At 42.5% G+C, this 24953-nt stretch overlaps 1 protein-coding gene across 4 annotated transcripts in view; it reads right to left on the bottom strand.

Moving 5' to 3' along the window:
• Positions 1–24953, bottom strand: part of RFX4 (regulatory factor X4) — a 167138-nt gene that overhangs the window by 89297 nt on the left and 52888 nt on the right. For all 4 annotated transcript variants that reach the window (XM_082349885.1, XM_082349886.1, XM_082349887.1 and 1 more), the window contains exons 3-4: positions 19503–19563; positions 4298–4421 (exon numbers count right to left, since the gene is read on the bottom strand). In XM_082349885.1, the coding sequence (XP_082206011.1) occupies positions 4298–4421; positions 19503–19563 (185 nt within the window). The remainder of the gene's footprint in view (positions 1–4297; positions 4422–19502; positions 19564–24953) is intronic.

Here is a 24953-nt window from a genome sequence, read left to right as displayed (position 1 = left end):
AACAAGTTCATCCCTACTCAGCAAATGGACTAATGGAAAGTAGGTACAATGCCAATTTCCTATGGTGACCATAAGGCTTAAACAAATTGCCATATGTCAAACAATTCATGGTCTTCTTAGCAAACAGCAATAATATGAATCATTCAATCTTCAAATATCTGAAGATCTATTATGTGCCAGGCACTATTCTGGGGGCTAGGGATGCATAGTGAACAAAAAGGTCCTCATGGAGCTTCCATTCTAGAGAAAGAGACGGACAAAACACAAGCAACTAAAAAATACATATGTTACATATTTATTAGTTATATGCATTAATAATTATATATTATATGTAATAAAATATATAGATAATACCACCATATATAGATAACTATACATATATATTAGTAACAACATATATATATAGTAGTTCAGACAGTGATAAGTGCTATAAAGAAAAATAAAGTATGGTAAGGAGATAGAGGAGTTAGAACGGAATGGAGCCAATTTTAGAAACTAGTGATTTCTTCCATTGATAGAGAGCTTTACAGTTTTAAAAAACATTATCATAAGCACTGTCTCATTTTATCCCTAGAGTAATTTGGGATACTTCCCATCTAAAGGTAAGGAAATGGGAGCTCAGAAAAGTTAAGTGACTCCAAGTTGCGTGACCTTTCATCACCCCAGCCAACAGCAAAAGCAGGCACAAGAAGTTAGTTCAGCTAGCAGCCTCAGCACGCTCTGCCATTCCGAAATTAATTCCATGACCCAAAGTCAATACAACATTACTGGAAGCCACTGCTTTTGGAGCTTGGCCACGGTGTTGGGAGAGGGGATTTTTATTTCAGATCTTACTTGCAGCAAAGCAATCGCTGCCATCCACTTTATCAAGAAGAGGAAGGATCCCAGCCAGGCGACATGGGGACAGCTTTACCACTGAGGTCTGCTTCACCTCAGCCCACTTGCAAGCCAGTTGGGAAGACGACCACCAATCTAATTTTTCTCTAAAACCGAAGCTGAAATAGTGAACTTTTTGCCTGCTCTGAGTTAAAAGTTCAGAGATGAATCATAAGTTTGGACGGATCGGCTCAAAGGAAGACTGTCCACAATTACACTCCAAGGTTTGACAGAACTAGTCCCTTTCTCTCAAGGAGATGGCAGCTGCAGCGTGCTGGGAGCCCTCAGGAAGGGAAAATGCGTCTGGGATTTCAATTCAACAGGCTCAATGCGAAAACCCTCAGCAGGTACCTTCTGTCCTCCGTGGCTGGAAGGAGAACCCCAATTTCCAGTGCACTTGAAATCGATGGCAAGGCAGCTGCAGAGAGCTTTTGCATTTGTGCTTTTATTTCCATTAGAGTAATTCCTTGCTTTGGGACTGAAGATAAGACGGAGTTCAGATGCTTTTTTTTTTTTTTTAAACATCTTTATTGGAGTATAATTGCTTTACAATGGTGTGTTAGTTTCTGCTTTATAACAAAGTGAATCAGCTATACATATACATATACCCCCATATCTCCTCCCTCTTGCGTCTCCCTCCTTCCCACCCTCCCTAACCCACCCCTCTAGGTGGTCACAAAGCACCAAGCTGATCTCCCTGTGCTACGTGGCTGCTTCCCACTAGCTATCTATTTTACATTTGGTAGTGTATATAAGTCCATGCCACTCTCTCACTTCGTCCCAGCTTACCCTTGGATGCCTTTTTCAATGACTATTTTGGAAGCAGCTGGCACTGCAATTCTTCTTAGAGAGGAAACTTATTATTTGGGAAAATATTCTGAAAAGCCATTTGGATTAAACGAGACGTGTGGGCATAGATGTCAGCAGGAAGCGAGGACTAGAGAATAGAGGAAATTTGGTGGAGCTTGTCCCAAGAAGGAAGGAGAGGGAGAGTGAAGGGAGCAGGAGGAGGTGGCAGAGGAGGACGGGAGAGGCAGCCGAGCAGAGAGGGCGGGGACCAGCTGTGGGGCACTGGCAGGAGGAGCACCAGGGCGCGTTTGGAGGTGGGGACGTCTGCTCCATGGGACAGTGTTTGGGAGGTAAAGCACCGCTGCACACTTCAGTCTACTAGGATGCTTTAGTCTACACGGACGCTTTCTGTGGACTGCCTTGTGCAAAGCAAAGAGGACCCTGAGTTTCATCCCTAGCTCGTGATGGTACAGAACAGGGCTGTCCAACAGGACTGTCTGTGGAGATGGAAATGTTGTATTTGCACCGTCCAATATGGTAGCCTCTAGTTACATGTGGCTACTGAGCATCTGAAGTATGGCTAGTGTGACTGAGGAACTGATTTTTAATTTTGTGTAAGTTAAGCAACTGTGTGTGGCCAGAGGCTACTGTACTGAATAGCACAGGTGTGGAGAGAGGGGGTATATGCAGAAAGAGGAGTCCCAAGTCAAGGTGACCCTGAGGATGCAAACACCCTGGGACTTGCTGAAATCTTGGGGGCAGATTTGAGACTTGAAATAGGAATGGAACTGGGATGCTGGCAGGAGAGGAAGAGCTAAATCGATTTTACCTAGATCACAAGGTCAAGGAAACCCTCAGCTGACAACAGGGTTACAAAAGAATTTGAGAGAAAAAGGAATAGAAGGTCCTTACACAGGCAAATTGAAGTTTCTAGAAATGCTGAATTTTTTTGTTTTTTGGTTTTGTTTTTGTTTCAGAATCTAAGCTAACAAACGGCTATTTGTATCTGTGCACAAGCATCTCATGGAAAATTCATAACAACAGTTGTAATGGCACATGGTAGGTGTTACTAACTATCTGAGCGACCAGATGACTGAGTTCACAGAACCCTACAGCAGCCCGCCACCCTCTCAAGTGAATCTTGCAACATCCCAGGAAGAAGGCAGGGGTTAATTCCCATTTCACAGCTGAGAGGACTGAGTCTCAGAGAGGATAAGTGATAAGTCCAGGAGAGCTAGGAATCTTGGTCTTTTGGTTCACCCAACCTGACTCTCCATTTCGGCCTCTGGGAGGGAGCGTGTAGATGCAAGAGAATGTGCCAGGACCCCAGACACAGGACAGGAATACACTCCTGCTGTGCTCTTCCTTCGCCCACTGCTGAGAGGCTCTCAGTGCCCCTCTCTAGACTGGGAGCCCCTGCACAGCAGGACCCATTCCGGGATCCCTCTGAGTCTCCACTGCCTGACACAGCGCATGCCACACAACCAGTCTCAGCCAACACTGCCCGGCTGAAGAAAGGAACGAATGAAACAGCAAAGGGGGTTTCGCCACTGATTTTTTAAAAAAATTCCTTTCACTTTGGAGAAGGAACATTAACCCATCACACAAGCATCTTTCCCTTCCTAAGTCACCACAGAGCATCTTCTCATTTACTGAGTGGAGCCAATTCGCAGCCACTCAGTTTCAGACTCTCCCGGGTGGTTGGCTCAGGCCTAACATTGCCCTTTGTTTTTTTCTTGCTGATGATTTATCTGTTGAGGATCTGAAAAGTGAATTTCTGAAACACTGACCCCTCCCTGCCATTTCAGTCCTTGTTACGCTTGCACTCAGGAAACTGGTAAGGAATAGTGGTGCAGGACAAGCTTGCCTATTTTTTATTAGCCGATGTGGAAAAATAGTTACACACAGGAAAAAGAAGCTAATAAAAGGAGAAAGAGTTTAGATGTATTGACTCAAATTAAATTGAATATTTGGGGGGGTGTAAAAAAATCTAGATCTTTATCAAATAAACACACGATGAGTCTTAAATAGAGTTCCAATAGCCTTCCTTGGCCAGCTGAATATGAATGACCAAGGGTAGTGGTTTTTTGTAGAGAGAGCCCTGAGTGTGGGATGTATTTTTATCATAAGTGGATAGAGAACAGTCAGGCCTGCAGTGATATTACGAACAGTACCACTCCCAGCTGAGGACTCCCAGACCTCCAAGCTATGATACAAGGCCACTTCCCAGTTTCTCTAAGGCGCTCACATTACTAAGCCAAGCAGTTTGCCTGTCCCAGGCTCACTGACATACACATAACACACCTGCGAGTGCAATATTTGCTGCTCAGAGAAAAGAAGTTACTGTCTGCAAATTAAGTACCGAGGAAATTCAAGGTAGATGTTCACTTTTACTTTACAACATGTCTGAATTATTTGAAATTTTTAATACTTTGGTATTACTCTGTTTTGGTATTTGGTTTGGTATTACTCTGTTAACAATTGTTTGAAATTTTTACAGCAAAGTAACCAAAGTATTTACTTTGGTAACCTAAAAAAAAAAATTAAATGATTTAAAACATGATTAGGAACTGTGCATAAATTACTTAGAAGTGGGGAAGAAAAGGAAAAAGCCTGGTGAAGTTGGACTCACCTTTCCAAAGCTGGCAGCATTGACGGGCTGGGTGTCATTCTTCTCGCAGAAATCCAGGTAATGCATGTAGAGGGCACTGCGAGGGATGCAGACCCCTTCTGCAATCTCATAGTTCTCCTCCAGCCTGGGGAAATAAACGCCCAATGAACAAACCCAAGAAAGAAGGATCTGTTCTTTCTAGTCCTCCTCCAGAGCTGGGCAGACCTGAGAAATCACTCTTTTCTTACAGATGGGGAAACCAAGGCCCACGAAGAGAAAACAATCTGCCTAAGGTCAGGAACGGAGTTAGCAGGTTAGCAGGATCAGACCCCTGGTCCCTTTGGGTATGACCTCAGGTCACTTTTCCAGCCCAAATTCCCAGTCCCTTTCCTCTGTGTTGTCATTAGCCTGACCACATTCTGGGTGAATCAGATTCCCCCAAACTCCAAAAAATGATAGAGGATATTGCAGGTGCCCCCCCCCCTCAGCCAAGCTACCCACTGTGTAGCCATTCCTGATAGGTGTTAAAATCTTGGAGCTTCTTGGCTAACAAGAGCAGCAGAGTGAGACAGCCTGGGAAAAACAAATGCCCCAGCACGGGCTGGATAGCTAGACAGCCACTAACCCACTGACTGAGGGAGGTTATATGACCACAGCAGGGAGCTGAACTGCTTGTTTCCTTTAGGCTCACCTTCCCTGCTGTACTGGGATTATATGATTCTACACCCATTACCTTCTTAATGACTATAGGTTAGGGTTTCAGGGTAGGAACTTTTCCATCTGGGTTCAAATCCCAGCCTTATTACTTGCTGGCTTGGTGACCTCGGGTAAGTTACTCAACCTCAGCCCTCAGTTTCCTTTTGGAGGTACTGACTGTAACCGCCTCTCAAGGTTGTCACGACAATCAGATGTAACGTGTGACATGCATCAGCATGGGGCCTGGCACATGGTGAGAGCTTAGTAGGTGTTAGACCTCATTATCATCCACTTTTCTGCTCCATAAAACATTTTTGGGCACTCAGATGTCCAGAATTTGTGCTAGATACTGGGAACATAGAAGTAAACTAGATACAGTTTTTTTTTTTCCCTCTTTAACCCAAACACCAGAATGTAGACATCCAATCATCAAGTTCCCCCTCACCACCATGTCAGCCGTGAAGAAAACAGAAGACAACAAACAACACACTGGTGTTCATTGTGGATGTCAAGGCCAACAAGCACCAAATTAAACGGACTGTGAAGAAGCTCTATGACATTGACATGGCTAAGGTCAACACCCTGATCAGGCCTGATGGAGAGAAGAAGGCATATGTTTGACTGGCTCCTGACTATGATGCTTTGGATGTTGCCAACAAAGTTGGATCATCTACACTGAGTCCAGCTGGCTAATTCTAAATATAAAAGTTTTCACTGTTAAAAAGAAAAGAATGTAGGCATCCAAAAGAATCAGGCTCCTTTGTCATGGACACTTTGGAAGGTTAAACATCTCTTCCAACAAAACTGCTGGGGCATGTGACAGTTTGGGGACTTCTCTTTGGGCCTCACTGCCTTCAGTGTGGGGTACACACTGTTCAATAAACTCACCAATAGAAAATATTTCTCCTCTGATTGTGAATTGGATTTTAGGAAACAACCCCAAGTCATTTGGAACCAAGTTTGAGGGCTAAAGTGACTGGAATAACCCTTTTCTCCCAACTGTTTTTCTAGGGGTTCAAAAATAAGGCATGATGCTAAAACAATGAAATGAATGTCCTCAAGTGGCTTCTAACTTTCTCTGAGGGCACTTGCCAAAGAAGTGGTCCAGCGCTGTTGTAACTGAAGTGGAATGAGGACACGGCCTCCCGAGGTGCCCACTTGAAAGGGCAGTGCTCTTTCGGCTCATTGCAACATGTGGTTGAAAGAAAATCAGTTCAATCATTTCATCCCCAAACCCCACGGATGACGCAGAGGACCAAACAACCCGAGGAACGCTCGGATAGATGAAGATGCCTGTGCTGAGCCGTCCCAGGTAGTCTCACCCACTCCCCCCTCTTCTGGGAAGGGGAACACTGAGTAACGCCTGACAATTTTTATAAGTGTTCCAGGAAATAGTTTATGCAATCCCTTCTAGGCAACCTAATTCCTTGAGGCTGGGGTGGTGTCTGATTCACTTCTGCATTTTTAAAGTCCAACAGACTCCGTAGCACACAGCAGGTGCTCAGTAAATGTTTGATGGATAGATTGTGTCAGTCATATATTCATTCAACAAATATTTACTGATCTCTTATCACCCAACAGGTGCTGGGGATACCACGGTGTGCAAGGTAGCCCTTGTTTGCACGTGGAGAACAGATTAATGGTGGACAGGTGGATAAAGACACAGGTAATCTTCAATTCAACAAATATTTATTGAGTGCCAGGCAGTGTTCTAGACTTTAAGGAAACAGTGGTGAACAAAACAAAGGCCCTGTCCTGAGAGGGCTTACATTCTATGTGTCCCCAACATCATACATTGGAACTCTAAATGTATTTCCCTGTGGGAAAATCGTTTCACATAGAGATTAGGTTTCTTAGGACTATCCTAAGCCTCAGGGCTGGTGTGAATGGGGATCAGCCTTCTAGTTTAGCCTGGACTCCTAAATGCCATTCACAGTATTGTTTCCCTATAAAAGTGAGTTCAAAGGTCCAAATAACCAGCTTATGCACAAACTCGTGGGGGTCATTTGAAAAATGCGGCTTTCACAAGATAGGGTCTCACAAACATTCTTTGTTTGGCCTGAACAGTGTTGGCCCAACTTTTAAAATTCAGGACATTTCACATAAGAATCTGGATTTCTGGCTTCTTTTGAAAAGGCTGAGATCTGGCAACACTGGGCCCATATTCCCGCGTGACAATTGGCCAGAGTTACATGTGCCCTCGGGTTGGCCAGAGTCCTCACTCCTCCCTATTTTTCTTACACCCAATCTATTTTCTGTTCCTTGTCTGTCTCCTGTAGGGTCTTGTGTTGACATAAGACAAAATCTATGCCCTAGTTCACTTTGCAGTTTATTGTGGGGAGAATAATGCACAGAAATAAGAATATTTAAATACTACCAACTCCCAACCACAGGTGCAGAGGAATGTGGGAAGACAGAGAGATTACTGTGTAGATGGGAACAGATGATTAAGGTTTCATGATGAACTGGAATTAGAACTTTGTAACAACAACAACAGCTAGCATCTGTTGAGCTCTTACTAGGTGCCAGGCACGGGGTATACATTATCTCACAATAACCATATGATGCCCATATTTTAGGTGAGGAAACTGAGGCACAGAGAGCGAAATTCATTTGCTCATGGTCATGCAGCTGGTAAATGGGAGAGTTTGTCTCACTGTGAACCACTGAGGTATTCTGCCATGGGAGATGGAGGGGGTTCCAGGCAAGCAGAACAGCAAGGCTAAGAGACAAACGTGGCTCGAGCTTTGGATGATGGAGACACTGGTCTGAGTGTAGAAGAGGGCTTGTAAAGGAGTATCTAAAAGGAAAGAACCATGGGGGAGGGGCATGCCGCATAAGAGAATATGGCTTGGCCTAAGAGTTTAGCAACCTCCAGAGTTGAAGAGTTACTATGAAAGTCTTATTTTCAGAAGGCAATGGAGTGTTACTCAGACAGAATTGAAAAAAATATTCAGAGACAGGAAGACCCGAGTGTTTCCAGGATGCTGTAGGAATAATAATAATGTAATCAAATACAATGGAATACTGCTCAGCCATAAAAAGGAATGAAATAATGCCATTTTCAGCAACATAGATGGACCTAGAGATTATCATACTAAGTGAAGTAAGTCAGAAAGAGAAAGACAAATACAATATGATACCACTTATATGTGGAATCTAAAATATGATACAAATTAACTTATTTACAAAACAGAAACAGACTCACAGACATAGAAAACTTATGGTTAACCAAAGGGGTAAGGGGGTGAGGGACAGATAAATTAGGAGTTTGGGATTAGCAGATGCCAACTACAATACATAAAATAGATAAAGAAGAAGGTCCTACTGTATAGCACAGGGAACTATATTCAATATCCTGTAACAAATCATAATGAAAAAATGTGAAAACTAATATATATGTAACTGAATCACTTTGCTGTACACCAGAAACTAACACAACATTGTCAATCAACTATACTTCAATTTTAGAATGTAATCAACAACAGTAACTAGCATTAATTTAAAGTTTAATATGTTGTATTTGCCAGCAATGGATTGAGACTAAAAGAACGTTTAAACAAAAAAAAACAAAAAAAAACCCCAAGTCTCATAGGTTTCCTCTTAGACGACTGAGAGTGCCACTAAGCAATTTCCTTAGAAAGCTTAACTTCAGCTCTTTAGGCTACTGTGTTGTGGGATATTTTCCAGTTTAATGCATAGACAAGAACAATCTGGGAAGCTGGAACTTTGTGCATAACCAGCTGTGTGCTTTTTGCTTATATTTACTAATGATTTTCTAAAATTAATTTTGGCCAGAAAAATCCATGGACACATTCAACAAACATGCATTTCAAACCATTCAGAATTCATCTTATAAAAAGCATATGATCCTTTAAATTATAGGGAGCCAGTTAAGTTTTTAAAGCATAGGAGTGCCAGGATCCAATTTATTCTCTGGAAAGGTCACCTTGGCACCTCTCTGGTGAGTGGGCAAGGAGCACTAGTGAAGACTGGCACGTAGTGGCTGACTAGGCAGTACTTGTAGAATGAATGAGTGAATGAACGAACAAATGAGATCGGTTTGGAGCCACGTTAATAGTCAGGGCAGGAAATGATGGAGCATGGATTGAAGGAGTGGCTGTCAGGGCAGAGATAACACCTAGGGTGTGGGTCTCATGCTGCCAGATGTGAGGAGGGTGGGAGCAACAAAGGAAGCCCTCAAGTTCATAACTGGGTTGAATGGGTGAAAGGGGGCTCCATCGCCATGATTAAGAAAAGCTGGGGCTTCCCTGGTGGCGCAGTGGTTGAGAGTCTGCCTGCTAATGCAGGGGACGCGGGTTCGAGCCCTGGTCTGGGAAGATCCCACATGCCGCGGAGCAACTAGGCCCGTGAGCCACAACTACTGAGCCTGCGCGTCTGGAGCCTGTGCTCCGCAACAAGAGAGGCCACGATAGTGAGAGGCCCGTGCACCGCGATGAAGAGTGGCCCCCGCTCGCCGCAACTGGAGAAAGCCCTCGCACAGAAACGAAGACCCAACACAGCCAAAAATAAAATAAATAAATAAATAAACAAATTTTTAAAAAAAAAAAAAGAAAAGCTGACGAGGTGAGTTATGGGGGGGTGGGAATAATGCTTCCAAATATTGTGCTAAAGGGCATGGGTTCCCAGATAAATTCCTGGCTCCTCCCCTCATTGGTTACTTTACTTAAGCCCCCTGTGCCTCAGTTTCTATTTGTTGTTTGTATGGTTTGTTTGCTCACTAAATCTGGTCAAGAAATCAGGTTTAAATACAAGATCAAGTTTAAAATACATCCCATTAAATGAATCCACAGCTGCAACAAACTATCAACATTTGAATCATATGGGTGTAAGTCACAGCTCACACAGGCTGAGCTAATGAAGCAGTTACCTGCCAAAGGCCAGAGCCTTCTAAATAACTATATTCTTATCCACGTTTTGTTTCTCTTACTGGAGCTTCTTTGCCTCAAGGTATCTAGGTGGCTTGTGACTATGAAGCATTTTAATAAGCTCTATGAGTGAAGACACGTAATTGGAGTGAAGGGCAGCTTTGATGCTTGATGAGTTTCTACAGGAATAGCATCATGACACCTTTCCCCCAAACCTTCTTACAAACTCCAGAGGGTCCGTGCACGTACCGAAGTTGCTAATTGAAATGCCAGCTTCCTGACCAAGGCGTGGCAGAAAGGCAGTTAATTATTTCTCTTCATATCTGATGAAATTTCCCCTTTTCCTCCTCACTTTTACAGGACATCATTAGTCTGACGTGGTGAACAATACTCCATTATACCTGGATATTTTTTTTTTAATGATCACAGAAACATTCTCCACATCTTCCATTTTCTGATCTTCTATTTAACAACTTGATCATATTTGAATTGAGCCTATCCTATTATGGAGAGATAATGACCTCGGTCCACTAGCCAACATGAGTCATTATCTGCAGTATACATTTTTAAAAGACCTCCTCACAAGGTTTCAGCATGCAGCATCCAGGGGCACATGGTGGAAGCTTCATATTAGCGCTTTACAGTGAACAGCAGATGTCTCAGCACGTAGCATAATCTCTCCCTCTGCTCTCATTTTAAACTTATGTTTTCTTATATGTTCACATGGGCTTTCAGTCCAGCCTCCACTTCTCGAGTCCTTGTAGACATGTCTGGGACAGAAACTTTTTTCTTCTATTTTACCCAAAGAAAAGAAAACAGGATTTTTTTTTTTTTTTACTTGCTAAACATCATAATTTATTACTGAGGTTATCAGAGAGATCTGAGACTGCAAAATATGTGAGAAAAAAAATTTGGCCAAACAATCAGAGCCAGACAATAGTCTAAACCCTTCAGTGGCTCCCCTCTGCCTCTCACAGAAGTTCAAATTCCTTATCTTGGCACCCAAGGCCCCCTATCTCTCTGACCCTGACTACTTCTCCTTCTCCAGGCTTCTCTGGCCTCATTCCCCTACACATACGCTTCTCTCCAGCCGGCGGGACTGTCTGCCATTCCTCAAACATATCTTGCCACGTTCCCAGCTACGGTACACGTTCCCTGGCCTTCCCACCATGGGAGGGAACCCCCTCTGCTGGGCCTCACCCTTCAAGGCTCAGCTCAAATTTCTCTTCCATAAAACTGTGCTTAATTTCCACCCAGCCCCAACTGCTGATCACTCCTTAATCATTTCTTCCTTGACAAATTCACGTATTCATTCATTTGATAACATGTAGAGAGTGCTGAGTTATGTCTGTAGAGGAAAACACCTTGATTGAACAGACACACCTGCTGCTCCCAAAGCTCTCACCGCCTCCTGGCGATTTCCACAGCTCTTCCTAACAGCTTCACTGAGAGACAGTGGTTTTGCAGTCAGGGATCACTGAGTCTGAATCCTCCTTCACCACTTGCAAGCACTACGGTCTCAGGTATGTTACCTGAGCTCTCAGACTCTTGCTTCCTTCATCTGCAAAATGAGGGAAATGATACCCCAACACCCATCTCCCAAGCCTGCTGTGAGGGTTAAACAAGAATCCAGGCACAGCCCTCAGCCCTCCAGCTGGCATATGCACATCACTCAACGGAGGGTAACTATCGGTATCATTCTATATTAGTGCAGAATATTCAGGTAACACTTCACACCTTAGACTGAAAGTCCTTTCAAGGCAGGGACCAAACCACACTTCTATTTATGCCAGCATAGTTCCTAACACTGTGACCTGAACACGGTCAGTAACACTGTGGAAGGAAGGAGGCGGCGGGGTGAGGGCTCTGGGCAAGAAAGGAAAGCAGGCTTTTGCACAGATCAAAAAAAAGTTTAAAAAAAATCCTAACACCTGGGGGGTTAAAGGAAAAGCCTGTTTATATTAACAGACCTGATTTATATTTTCAAGTGCCTACTCTTGTGCCAGAGATGTTCATATTTGTTATCACTACTCCCACAAATGGGTAACTTTATCTCCATGACATGGAGGAAGAAATGGAGGGTTGGGGAGGCTAAGTGACTTGCCCCAAACTACCTGGCTGGGAAAAGCCTGCCTTGGAGTATGAACTCAGGGACGATGCTTCTAAAGCTCTCCCTCTGTGCTAGGGACTGACATCCATGTGCTCAGTGAGTCAGCATTACCTATTGAGCACCTACTATGCGCCAGGCACCGCAGAATACAGCAGTGAACAAGAAGACGCAATCCCCACCACTGCCTTTAGGAAGCCGACAGTTTCTCAGAAGGAAGATGGGAACCAAGGAGAGAACACCACCAGATGATAAGTAAGTACAAAATGGTGGCATTTGGCTCATGTGGGCTCGGGTTCTACAGAAGGCCAAAACAAATAAACAAAAACTACCCAATCTATTTTATTAAACTGCAACAATTAAGCCCACAATTTGCTGCTGGGTAGACAAACACGAGTTCAGGTGGGTCCCTGGTGTTTCTCCTAGGACCTCGCTGGCCCCGCCTCCCCTTGGTTGAGGGTCTTCTTAGGAGGCAGGCATTTCCCCCACGTGGGTGGAGTGAGACTGGGACCATCTGCTGTGTTGAGTTGCCTGCTTGCTTTTCCTCCTCTTGCAATAGGGGTAATAATCCTGCCTCCTCTACCCGGTTTTCGTGAGATCCAGTGAGCTCAGCCAGCAACATCAGCTGGGGTAAGCCTGGCACACCAGGGGTACTGGCTCAACCTGTAAGTTTGGTCCCTGCTCAGCCATGGACTGAATCAGGGATTTATTTCTGCCATTGTAATGACTCAACTGGACCAGAATCTGGAGTAATCTAATCCAAATCTTGTGCTTTGCCTACAAGCTACCAAAGTGGTGTTCCAGAAAGGCCTGGGATTAGCCAGCTTCTGGCATCCCTCTGTTCGTTTTTTGATTAATCAAGTCCTTTTCTTTTTTTTTTTTTTTTTTTTTTGACAAAAACTAGGCAGTCTAGTAGCAGAGCGTCACAAGTTCTGTGCTGCTGCTAACCCACCTGTCGGGGCCTAGGCTAGAGGTTGGCAGCCAGAGCGCTGGTGGCCCCGAATGGCAGCGGAGGGGATTTTGGCACCATCCTCTACCATAAACCACCCCCTTCAAGCTTCCCTTTCCATCTCTTCCCTGCCTCTACTCACCTCCACTTCACCGTTACAAATAGGGCTGCAAAGAACATCTTCATATGTGTCCCCCTGCACACCTGGGGGAGTGCTTCTCCATGTCAGTATCCAGGAGTGGATGCACATATTAAAATGTTAACGGGATGCAAAATTGCCCATTCAAATGGCTTTACCATTTTATACCTTCACTCACAGCACAAAATATCTTCTAAAAATAAGAACCTAGGTCCGCAACATAGCATCTCATTCTCTGAGACATTTACACCCTTCGTGTTGTCCTGCTTAAGCTACCTTGCTCCATCTCTGGCTGAGGACTTCTAGCGGGACACAGTCACGCCTATTGGCACTATATGTCACTTCTGGTTACATTCAGAGCTAAAAATGTTTAGCCTCCCTTTCTGGAATGAGGTGGACTAACTCATACTATGAGAGCAAATAAGGTTATGCCACCGTTGAATAAAGAATTAAATCAGAAATGGGTGCACAACGTCAGGTATTGGTGACACCCCATGGGTCTGGTCTAGCAGCTGTGGCCGGGTCTAAAACGTCACCGTACTTCTTTGGCACAGTACCCAGCCCAATTTTCTACCTCTGGCCTCCGAGAACATTTTAAAGAGAAACACCGAATTTATTTTGTTTCATATTGATTTGAAATATTGAAAGCCTAGCAATCACCCAAGCCTCATTTTTATTTTTTCCAAAGAAAGGAAAATGTCTCCCACGAAAGTGACAATTTGGTCTTCAATCCTCTTCCTTTGGGGAAGGGCCTCCCTCTCTCCCTGGAAACTGCAGACAGGGAAGTGTCTCCCCGCTGATGGCACACAGGAGCTCAGAGTGACACTGGCAACAAGAGAGGTGTGTGAGAGGGCGGGGCAGTAGAGGGGGGCACGTGCTGGCAGCGAGTAGGCCAGGACAGCAGACAGGCTGCTTTCCCTGCCGAAATCCTCATTGTGAATAGAGGTTATTGTGTGGCCAGGATTCCAGCAGGGCTCACCATCCCCAGTGGGTTGGGCTTTACTAACCTCATGACCAAGGATGGGATGCTGGAAAGGGTTTGGCGGAAGGCATTTGACAATATTTGCCTGTTTTCTGCTGGGAACTGCCTCCAGGTCACGTGGCCCTGCTTATTTTCAGCTGCTTGGCTGTTGTATTATTTGTTCTTAGAGTGGGGATGGTCTCTGGGGCGATGGGGAGGGGCTCTCGGCAAGGTGGGGGAAGGCAGAGAGGCAAATAGCTCCTAAACCAATTCCAGGAACAAGCCAAGCGTCCCGGGAGAACTGGGCACTATCAGGCCAGTGGCTACCACCTTGGCGGTGAGGCCAAGGTCCTTTCCTGGGGCTGCCCGCTACCCCTGGAGAGAGGGGACAACGTGAAGGATATAGATGCCTCGGAGGACGAGATGCCGTGTTGTGGAGCTAGGTTCCTGTTTTTTAAAAAACAGCATTTTGTATACTTCGGCTGAATATAAAATGGTAAGGCCATTAGAGTGGGCAATTTTGCAATCCTGTTAACATTTTCTGTGCACCCAGCACTTCCACTGCCTGATACCCATACAGAAGAAACACTTCAGCAGGTGTGTGAGGGGACATATGAAGATGTTCTTTGGGACTTTATGTGTAAAGGCAAAGATGAGATTTGGACACAACCTAAATGTCGGTCAAAGAGGGAAATGGCGAACTGAAGTCTGCCGCTGTCTTACATGAAATTCTGTGCAGCGGTTAAAATGAGGTTGTTCTTTGGGGACGAATCTGGGTATAGCTTCAGGATATTCGACTAAGGAGAGAAAGCAAGCTGTGGATCAAAACAGTGTGACAGGTTGTGGAACAATATTTTTAGAGTTCTATGTCTGTATTCTTTTTATAAAGGAGAAAATACTAAATAAAAAAACCACAATTCAGAAACTTCTATCAGTACTTATGCATGTAAATGCATAGGCAAGGGACAGTAAAAAAAAAATATATATATATATACACACACACACACACACACACACACACGCATGTACGCACAAACACCCACACACATACATATTTCTCACTGGTAACAGCGCTGCTCTGGAGGAGGTGAACTTTAACCTTATCTGTAATGTTTTCGTTTTAAAATAAGGAAATGTATTTTTGTGTAAATAAAATAAAATTTAAATGTAAATGCGTATTTGTTGAATTTATTTGCACCTTGCCTTTTTCTAAAAAGCTAACAAAATAAACACAAAAAGAAAAAAATTAGACAAAGGGAAGAGATTAAAAAGTATATAAACATCAGATTTCGCTCTGAACTCCCTGGCAGCCAGAGCAAAGAGGGGACATATGGTATAAATTGTATCACTTTCCCTTGTAGAGTGGAGGGTGCATCCAGTTCCTTTTGAGAGACAAAGTTTTTACACTGAAACTCTAGTCTAAAAAAGTTTACTCATGTGGAACTTGATATAGGATGTCACATGTCCTCCACCATGGTCTTAAGCATGACTCTATCCCTAAGTTTAGAGAAATGTCCTACTTTTTCTTCCCTGCTATTTACATACTCCCCTGCCTCCTTCCCCCACCTCATCTGTACTGCTGTCTTCCTTGCTGGCTACGCTCCAACCACACGGGCCACCTTCTGCAGTTCCTTGAACAAGCCCAGCCTGCTTCCAGCCTGGAGAGAGTGGCGGATACTGTGGTCTGTGCCCAGGTTACCTTTCAGGACTGAGGTGTTCTTCCCCACCGCTGAGACGTTGATTGCTGAGGCTGAATCCTTCCTGGGGAGCTGTCCTCAGCAGGATGGGAACTGCCTCGCCCAAAGCTATGCCCCCTCACAGGGCGGGAAGGGGAGGGTGGGATGAACTGGGAGATTAGGTTTGACATAAATGCACTACCGCATGTAAAACAGATAGCTAGTGGGAACTTGCTGTGTAGCACAGGGAGCTCAGCTCGGTGCTCTGTGATGACCTAGATGGGTGGGATGGGGGCGGGGGGGAGGTCCAAGAGGGAGGGGATATAGGTATACATATAGCCGATTCACTTCACTGTACAGCAGAAACTAACTCAACATTGTAAAGCAATTATACTCCAATAATTAAAAAACAAAACCCCACCAAAGTTATATCCCCTCCCTGGGGGCAAACTACCTGCAGTGATGAGCAAGATGGGGGAATAAAAACCTGGATCCATTGCCTCAATTCATCTCTGAGGCCCACCCTGGCTTCAGAACTCCCTGTGAGATCGCTGAAGCCTCTACTGTAGCCTCCTCGCAGCCCGAGACCCCCTCTGCCCATCCCCTCGTACCCTCATGGTGTCAATACTGGGTGCCTTACCTAATAAGCCACCTGTAGGCACGGCTCTGCTCAGAGTCTGCCTCTGGGAGAGCTTGACCTGAAATGTTCCCTCTGCCTAGAACATCTCCCTGATTTTAACATTGTCACGGTGTCTGAGGACTTCTTGTCATACAAATGTCCACTTAAATATCACCTCCTAAGGGAAGCTTTCCCTCACCATTCAACCTAAAATAGCCTCTGAGATATGATAACATCAGCCAATTCTAATTCTCCGCACAGCACGTATCTGTATCTAATACATTCCTTTTTGATTTATTTATCATTAATATAATAATTTTTAAAATTATCACCCAACTTTTTCTCTCATCAGCCCCTATTCTTGGTCTGTCTTATCCACCACTGCATTCCCAAAGCCTAGAATAGGGCCTAGCAAACAGTAGGTGCTCAGTAAACATTTCTTAAATTAGTTAATAACTAAAATTCTATCTTAAAAATATAATATAAAGGGAATTGGAGGAAAATTTGATGTTTGAACAACTTGTTGCCTTTTGATAATAATAATACTAAAATTTATACATTTTCAAACCTGATGTGACTCTGAAAACAGATTTTTTTCATCAAAACAAATCCACTGCCTAACTCTGTGAACTGGAGGATGAAATTTCTTCCGGAGTGATCTATGTGACCTTTTATTTAGAAAAACCGATATTGTGTATAGAATTACGTACAGTAGAAGGAGAACTGATAATGCATATGTCAGGAAGGAGGGAAGCCCTATTCTGGGATGTCCCTGTGGGACTCCGAAGGAAGAGGTCTGCTGAGCGATCCATGGCTGCTAAGATTTACCTAGCACCCACCCTACACCAGACACTGTTCAAGCACTCTGTATATACGAACTCACTTCCTCTTTGTAACTACCCTAGAAGGCAGTGGTCCCCAACCTTTTTGGCACCAGGGACCCGTTTCATGGAAGACAATTTTGGCATGGACGGGCGGGCAGCAGGGCGATGGTTCAGGTGGTAATGTGAGCGATGGGAGCGGCACGTAAAGCTTCACCTGCTGCTCACCTCCTGCTGGGCGGCCTGGCTCCTAACAGGCTGCAGACCAGTACCGGTCCACGGCCCGGGGGCTGGGGACCCCTGATACAAGGTAAATACTTCTGCCATCTCTATTTTACAGGTAGACTGAGGCACAGAGAGGTGCAGGACCTTGCCCAAGTTCACACAGCTAGAAAAGCAGAGCTGGGAGTTAATTCCTGGCAGTCTGATTTAAGAGATTACACTATCGGGCTTCCCTGGTGGCGCAGTGGTTGAGAATCCGCCTGCCAATGCAGGAGACGCGGGTTCGAGCCCTGGTCTGGGAAGATCCCACATGCCGCGGAGCAACCAGGCCCGTGAGCCACAATTACTGAGCCTGCGCGTCTGGAGCCTGTGCTCCGCAACGAGAGGCCGCGATAGTGAGAGGCCCACGCACCGCGATGAAGAGTGGCCCCCGCTTGCCACAACTAGAGAAAGCCCTCGCACAGAAACGAAGACCCAACACAGCCATACATACATACATACATAAATAAAAAAAAAAAAGAATGTAAGCAGACAAGAATATCATTAAAAAAAAAAAAAATTAAAAAAAAAAATTAAAAAAAAAAAGAGATTACACTATCTACATCCTTGCTGTTGCCAGGCAAATGTCAGAGAATCACAGAAAAACAGACATGAACAAGGTGATTTTCTTCTAGTCCCTTTCAAATTTTTTATTCTGAAATGTATGACATGTTCAGGTTATTAAAGCAAGAGCGTCTGTTGATTCCTAGCGTTTCTAGAAACTCTCACTCCCAAAGTCTTTTATGTTGATGCCTCATTCAATGTGCTAGCATTATGAGAATCTGTGTGACCATAATTTGGGGGGAAAGGGTGCAGGGAGAGATTTGACCAGGGAAGTAGAGCAGAATTTTAAATAAAGCAAAAAGCAGCAAATGCAATGAGAAAAAGAATGCAGGGACACATTGATGGAAACAAACCAAAAGGCTGGAAATGGAGCTCTTGAAAACAACCTCTGCTATCCTTGTAGCAAAACAAGTTGACTACCGAGACTCTTGTTAGAGAAGATTGAGTTACATTTGTGAATGCTTTCTCCCAATGTTGTTTTCCTCTCACCTGTGGGTGGATTAGTCAAAAGAATCTAATATGATTTGCTCATTAGAGCCAATCTGCTTCCTTTTCTGATCTGGTCTCTCTTCTTCTCCATCCTTCCTGGTTTTTCTCTTCCTTTCTTCAAAAGCATAGGCTTTGCAATTAAAGTGACCCAGCCAGGTTCCTGCCTCTGCCACTTCATGGCTATGTGTATATTCAGGCAAATGATTTAACTGTCTAAGCTTTATTTTCCTCATCTGTAAAATGGGCATAACAATACCAACTTCACAGGATTGTGAGAATGAAATGAGGCATGTATACAAAGTGCCTAGCATGCAGGCTGGCACACAGTAGATTCATTCCTTTCCCCTCCCCACTTCTCTCTCCTTCCCCTTTGTTCCTTACTTCCTTCAGCTTCGCTGGGCTGAACGAGAGTAGTAATAGCATTTAACTGACAAGTTCTTCTGAGAGGTGAGTCTCAGGTATAGAATAGCTTTGGTGTTCAAAGCTACAACATAATTTCTAAGTAAAACTCTTAGAGGAGAATTCACCTGTAAATACCAAACATGGGTGCAAACACTTAAACAACATCATTAACTATAACATCAAGTCCAGGAATTCCAAGTATTAAAGGGAGAGCCACTCAAGTAGATAATTTGTATTAATGTTAAAATAAATGTAGTATAGTTGCAATAAATTATTAATTTATTAAGAGTTCATTGGTAGGGGTGAACAGACCTGTTTCTATAATTGGCTGGAACATTATTTATTAAAATAATAGACTCTATTAAAATCAATTAATAACATCCATGTGGAATCCAGTTCTTGCCAGTGTTTTGATGATGGGAAAAAAAATCTACTCCCAAATAAAATAAATATGAAAAATTCAAATCTCCTGTCCATGTCTAAGTTGAGTATTTTATGCATACTTACAAATTAAACTGATTGCATATGGGCTATTGGATGTCAAGTTATTATGACAATGTCAAAATATCCAAGTAATATGCTGTCCTATCTGTAGGAAGACATAGTTATATGAGCTTCCCATCAAGAGAGAACTTGCTCAGAATGGAACTTACCATTGCAGAGTAGCAGGAGTGGAGTGGGGCTTGGATGCTCTATTATTTTCTTTTTCCTCATCTGTTAAATGAAAGAAAAAGGAGTGAACTTCAGTAGGAAAACGTACAAGGCCTTTCAGCTCTCCCAAGTCTCAAAAGACTACGTTGCCCTCAAATGTTGATGCTTTGAAAGCAATGATATTTTGGCTTTTCTAACATGTTGAATTTATCACACTTTAATAAGAGAAAAAGGAGAAACTGACTTTTACGGAAGACTCTTATATCAATTTGTATTTTTATTTGACATAATACGTTACAGTTTGAAGAGCTATCTCTCTTCATCACTGAACAATATGACTGCACTCCCCCAACGTGCTATGTTCGCAACTGAAGCTGGACATTTGACACGATGATTTTGACCCTAAGAACACACTGACTTTGCACACTATCTGCTCCTTGTAACTCCAATGGAACAGACAGTTAGTGTAGGGAAGGGAGAGTGTAAGTGTTCAGAAGAATCAGGTTAGCAATACAGTAGAACAGGGGTTGGCAAACTTTTTCTGTAAAGAGCCAGTTAGTAAATATTTTAGGATTTGGGAGCCAAGAGGCAAAATCAAAAATATTATGCAATATTTATATAACACGAGAGAAAACAAATTCCATTTCCATATTGACAAAATTCAAAATATAATAATACTAGTTGATTATAATTTTTGTAATACAGGTCTATTAATTAAAAATGAAATTAATTTGGGGGAGCGGGTAACATTTTTCTTAATTGGGGTTCAAAGCTCACATTCCCTTTCATCCAACAGATTACAAATATCCATCTATAAAATCATTCTTAGTTTACAGCCCTACGAAAACAGGTGTCAGGCCAGGTTTGGTCTGTGGGGTTCTAGTTTGCAGACCTCTGCAACACAGCAATCTGAACAACAGATCAATCTTTGCATACCTAAGAAGAACTGCTCACAGTTTTATCATGAATTAACTAGAAATAGATTTAATTAGTTGCATCCAATTCTTAATGAAGATTATTGATAGAAATAATCAACATAAAATTAAATTTCTAGGGAATTCCCTGATGGTCCAATGGTTAGGACTCCACGCTTCCACTTCAGGGGCGCAGGTTTGATCCCTGGTAGGGGAACTAAGATCCTGCAAGCCGCATGGCACAGCAAAAAGAAATAGTAAATAAAAAAATAATAAAATTTCTTGACCCACAAAATCTGACCCAAGAAAACTGGTACAAAAATAACAGTCTCAAAAGAAAATAATGTCAAAACCTACAAATATAATCAACAAAATTTAATAGGAACATGTAAAACAATCAACGAAATAAATCTGTGGTATAAGATTTATATGGGAAAGAATTTGTACTTGTGAAAATAATTTAAGTAAAACTAAAATGAAAGTGGAAGAAAGTAAAATATACTGCAAAGGAAGTAGCTTAATAAAGTTGCCCTCAGAAAATATTTCCATGATGAAAGCTTATCAATATTGGTATAATTCTGATTAAAATGTCTGCTCATAAAAACTGTGAAGATATTGTTGTTGCTCATTCAACAATTGTACATACTCACCTTCTTCCTTATTAATAGAATCCCAATTTAAAGGGGACTACGTGTTCAGGGAGGGTTATCCCCTCTCAAATCCTAGAGAGATGAATGTTGATTAATTTAAATCTATCACGGTAATTTTATGTCATCTAGCCCCTGATGGATTAGGTGGGGCATGTGACATGGTGATGTGGCCTATCAGATTAAGAAGGAGCCCTCTGGGTGCTTCTGGGAAAGTTATTTTTCCCTAACAAAAAGGAATGGGGGCCTTGATGTCAATTTCTGGCCTCCAAAACTGAAGGAAGGGAGGGAGGGAGGGAGGGAGGAAGGAAGGAAGGAAGGAAGGAAGGAAGGAAGGAAGGAAGGAAGGAAGGAGGAGGGAGGAGGGGAAGAAACAGAAGAGACACACTGGCCTGTCCTGCTTTTGAACACAGCTGTGAGTAGATAATTGGAGTGAAGCAGTAAACTTTCAACTGGGAAAAGAGCAGCCTGAGGACAAAGTCAATGCCAAGGAAGGCAGAGAGAAAAAGGGGGAAAACCTGGGGATTCTGAATGTCATGATGTGCCTCTGATTAACCAACCCTAAAAACTGCTGCCTCTTTATGAGATAACACAATTTTCTGAGTTAATAAATCCTCTTTTCATTGGGTATTCACTTCCTTGCCTCCAAAACCATGTTAACTGGTACAACACTAACGCTAAATGTTCTCAGGGACAAAATGTCCCAATACATCATTGGGCTCAACATCTGTTCATGCTGCTTTGTCAACCTGGAGTTACTTCTAAATGTTTGTCATCCTTTCCAGTTTAGAATATACAACACCACCTCTTCAAAGCCTCCAAGTCAGGAATCATTAATCCTAACTCTGTTCTTCTGTACCCCATTATTTGTCTCTCAGTCAAATGGTTTAGCCATCCGGATCATTATTTCTATGCATATCCATATCCATCTCTCTGACTTATGTATCCTACTTAAGAAGGCAAGGAGGCCTGTTTTCAAACTATATTACAAAGCTATAGTAATCAAAAGAGTAAAATACTGGCATAAAAACAGACACATAGATCAATGGAACAAAACAGAGAGCCCAGAAATAAACCCACACACACAGTCAATTAATTTATGACACAGGAGCCAAGAATATGCAATGGGGAAAGGACAGTCTCTTCAATAAATGGTGTTGAGAAAACTAGACAGCAACTTGCAAAACAATTTAACTGGACCACTATCTTACACCATACACAAAAATTAACTCAAAACCAATTAAAGACTTGAATGTAAAACCTGAAACAATAAAAGTCATAGAAGAAAACATAGGCAGTAAGCTCCTTGACATTCATCTTGGTGATGACTTTTTGGATTTGATACCAAAAGCAAAGGAAACAAAAGCAAAAAATAAACAAGTGGGATTACATCAAACTTAAAATCTTCTGCACAGCAAAGGAAATCAGTGAAAACAACAAAAAGGCAACCTACTGAATGGGAGAAAATATTCGCAAATCATGTATCTGATAAGGGGTTAATATTCAAAATATATAAAGAAATCATACAACTCAATAGCAAACCCCCTGCCCCTGCCAAACAATCCAACTGAAAAATGCACAGAAGATCTGAATAGACATTTTTCCAAAGAAGATATACAGATGGCCAATAGGTACATGAAAAGATGCTCAACATCACTAATCATCAGGGAAGTGCAAATCAAAACCACAATGAGATATCACCTCACACTTTTTAGAATGGATATTATCAAAAAGACAAGAAATAAGTGCTGGTGAGGATGAGGAGAAAAGAGAACCCTCACGTACTATCGGTGGGAATGTAAATTGGTGCAGCCACTATGGAAAACAGCATGGAGGTTCATCAATAAATTCAAAATAGAACTATTACATGATCTAGCAATTCCACTTCTGGGTATTTACTTGAAGAAAATGAAAACACTAATAAGAAAAGATATCCTCATCCCATGTTCACTGTAGCACTATTTACAATAGCCAAGATATGGAAACAACCTAAGCATCCAATGACAGATGAATAAAGAAAATATTTTATATATATATGAATATTATTCAGCCATAAAAAAGAATGAAATCTTGCCATTTGCAACAATAATGATGGATCTTCAGGGCATTATGCTAAGTGAAATTAAGTAAGAGAAAGACAAATACCATATGATTTCATTTACATGTGGAACAAAAAAAAAAAGCTCATAGATAAAAAGAACAGATACAGACTGGTGGTTGCCAGGGGGTGGGGAGGTGGGGGGTGAAATAGATGAAGGGAGTCAAAAGGTATATACTTCCAATTATAAAATAAATAAGTCACGGGGATGCCGTGGACAGCATGGTGACTGCAGTTAACAACACTGAACCGCATATTTGGAAGTTGCTAAGAGAGTAGATCTTACAAGTTCTCATCACCAGAAAAAAAATTCTGTAACTATGTGTGGTGATGGATGTTTATAGACTACTGTGGTGATCATTTTGCAATACGTACAAACATCAAATTATTATGTTGTACACCTGAAACTGATATAGTGTCTTGTATGTCAATTATATCTCAACTTAAAAAAAAAGAAGAAAGCAGGGATGGTATCTTAGTCATCTTTGTGTTCCCTCCAGCCAATGCCTTCCATTCACACTTAATTAAATAGTTGAGTCTGCCTTTCACAACTGTCTTCAACAATCTTAAAAACAAATAGCACGAAAAGGAGCGTGAGTCTCAGAAGAATGTAGGTAGACAGACACAAAGAACAATACTCAACCTCAGCTGTTCACAAAGAAATAAAAAGAAGATAATAATGAGGCACAACTTTATACCTCCGAGAACAACAAAAATTTTAAATAATAATCTCCAGTGCTGGTGTGTAAATGGTAAAACTGACATTCTCTCATTTCTCTGAAGGTAGTGTTAACTGGTACAGTGGTTTGGTAAGTAATTTTGCAATGATACTGAGAGCTATCTACAATATCCAGTCACTTGGCCTAACAAGCCCAACTCCTAGGAATTACACTAAGTAAATAATTGAAAGGCTATGTTAAAAAACAAGATCAATTGCATTTTTTTAAACAAGGAAAAATACATAAACAACCTAAATATATCTCTGTCCAGCTTATGCTGGCCCATGATTTACATTTTTGTCCCCCCCTAGAATTGGCAGGGTATTTTTTTTCTCTGCTTCTTTAAATTTCAACACATCAGTCAACGTGGGCCACATGTCGAAAGATCTATATTCTAAAATCAATTTAAAAGCTTACTGGCCATGACTGAGAAAACCCCTCAACCTCTGAGCTTCATTTTTCTTCGCTTGTAAAACTGGTCATTTTAAAGGGCTATTGAAGGGATCATATTAATTAATTCAACAAAAATTTATTGAATACCTAATGTATGCCAGCTAGACACTGAGAATAAAGAAATTAAGCTCTTGTCCTTTGGTCTGGTTGGGAAAAGAGAAAGACGAACAGTAGAGAGAGAGGCCAAGTTCAGTAAGAAGTGATAAATGCTGTCCTGTGGGTAGGCAAGGAGGATCCTGCCAACCCAGGCTGCATGAAAAAGCAGGGCCTGTCAAGAGAGGCTTCCGAGAAGAAGCCACAAGTAAGCTGAGCCCTGAGTGGGCCAGAGATGGGAACCAGGTGTCAAGGAAGGTGGGATGAAGTCAGGGGTAGGGTGGAGAAGGTGGGGGACAGATAAAGCCATGGGGACCTGAAAGATCAGGCAGCCTTCCCAGAAGCAAGGTGGCTGCAGCACGGGTCCTGGTCAAGCGGTGGAGTGGAGTAAGGGCACTGAAGCGGTGCTCTGTGACATCTAGTAATCCCGTTCAATCTTTAAGACAGTCTCTGGTCTCTAAACTGACAGTAATAATAATGCCTACCTGGAAAGATATTCGGGAGGATTGAGTGAAATGAACTTAAGAGC

Source organism: Balaenoptera borealis (genome assembly GCF_965194805.1).
Source record: "Balaenoptera borealis genome assembly, chromosome: 13".
Taxonomy (NCBI): domain Eukaryota; kingdom Metazoa; phylum Chordata; class Mammalia; order Artiodactyla; family Balaenopteridae; genus Balaenoptera; species Balaenoptera borealis.
This window is presented reverse-complemented; position numbering and strand designations above follow the sequence as displayed.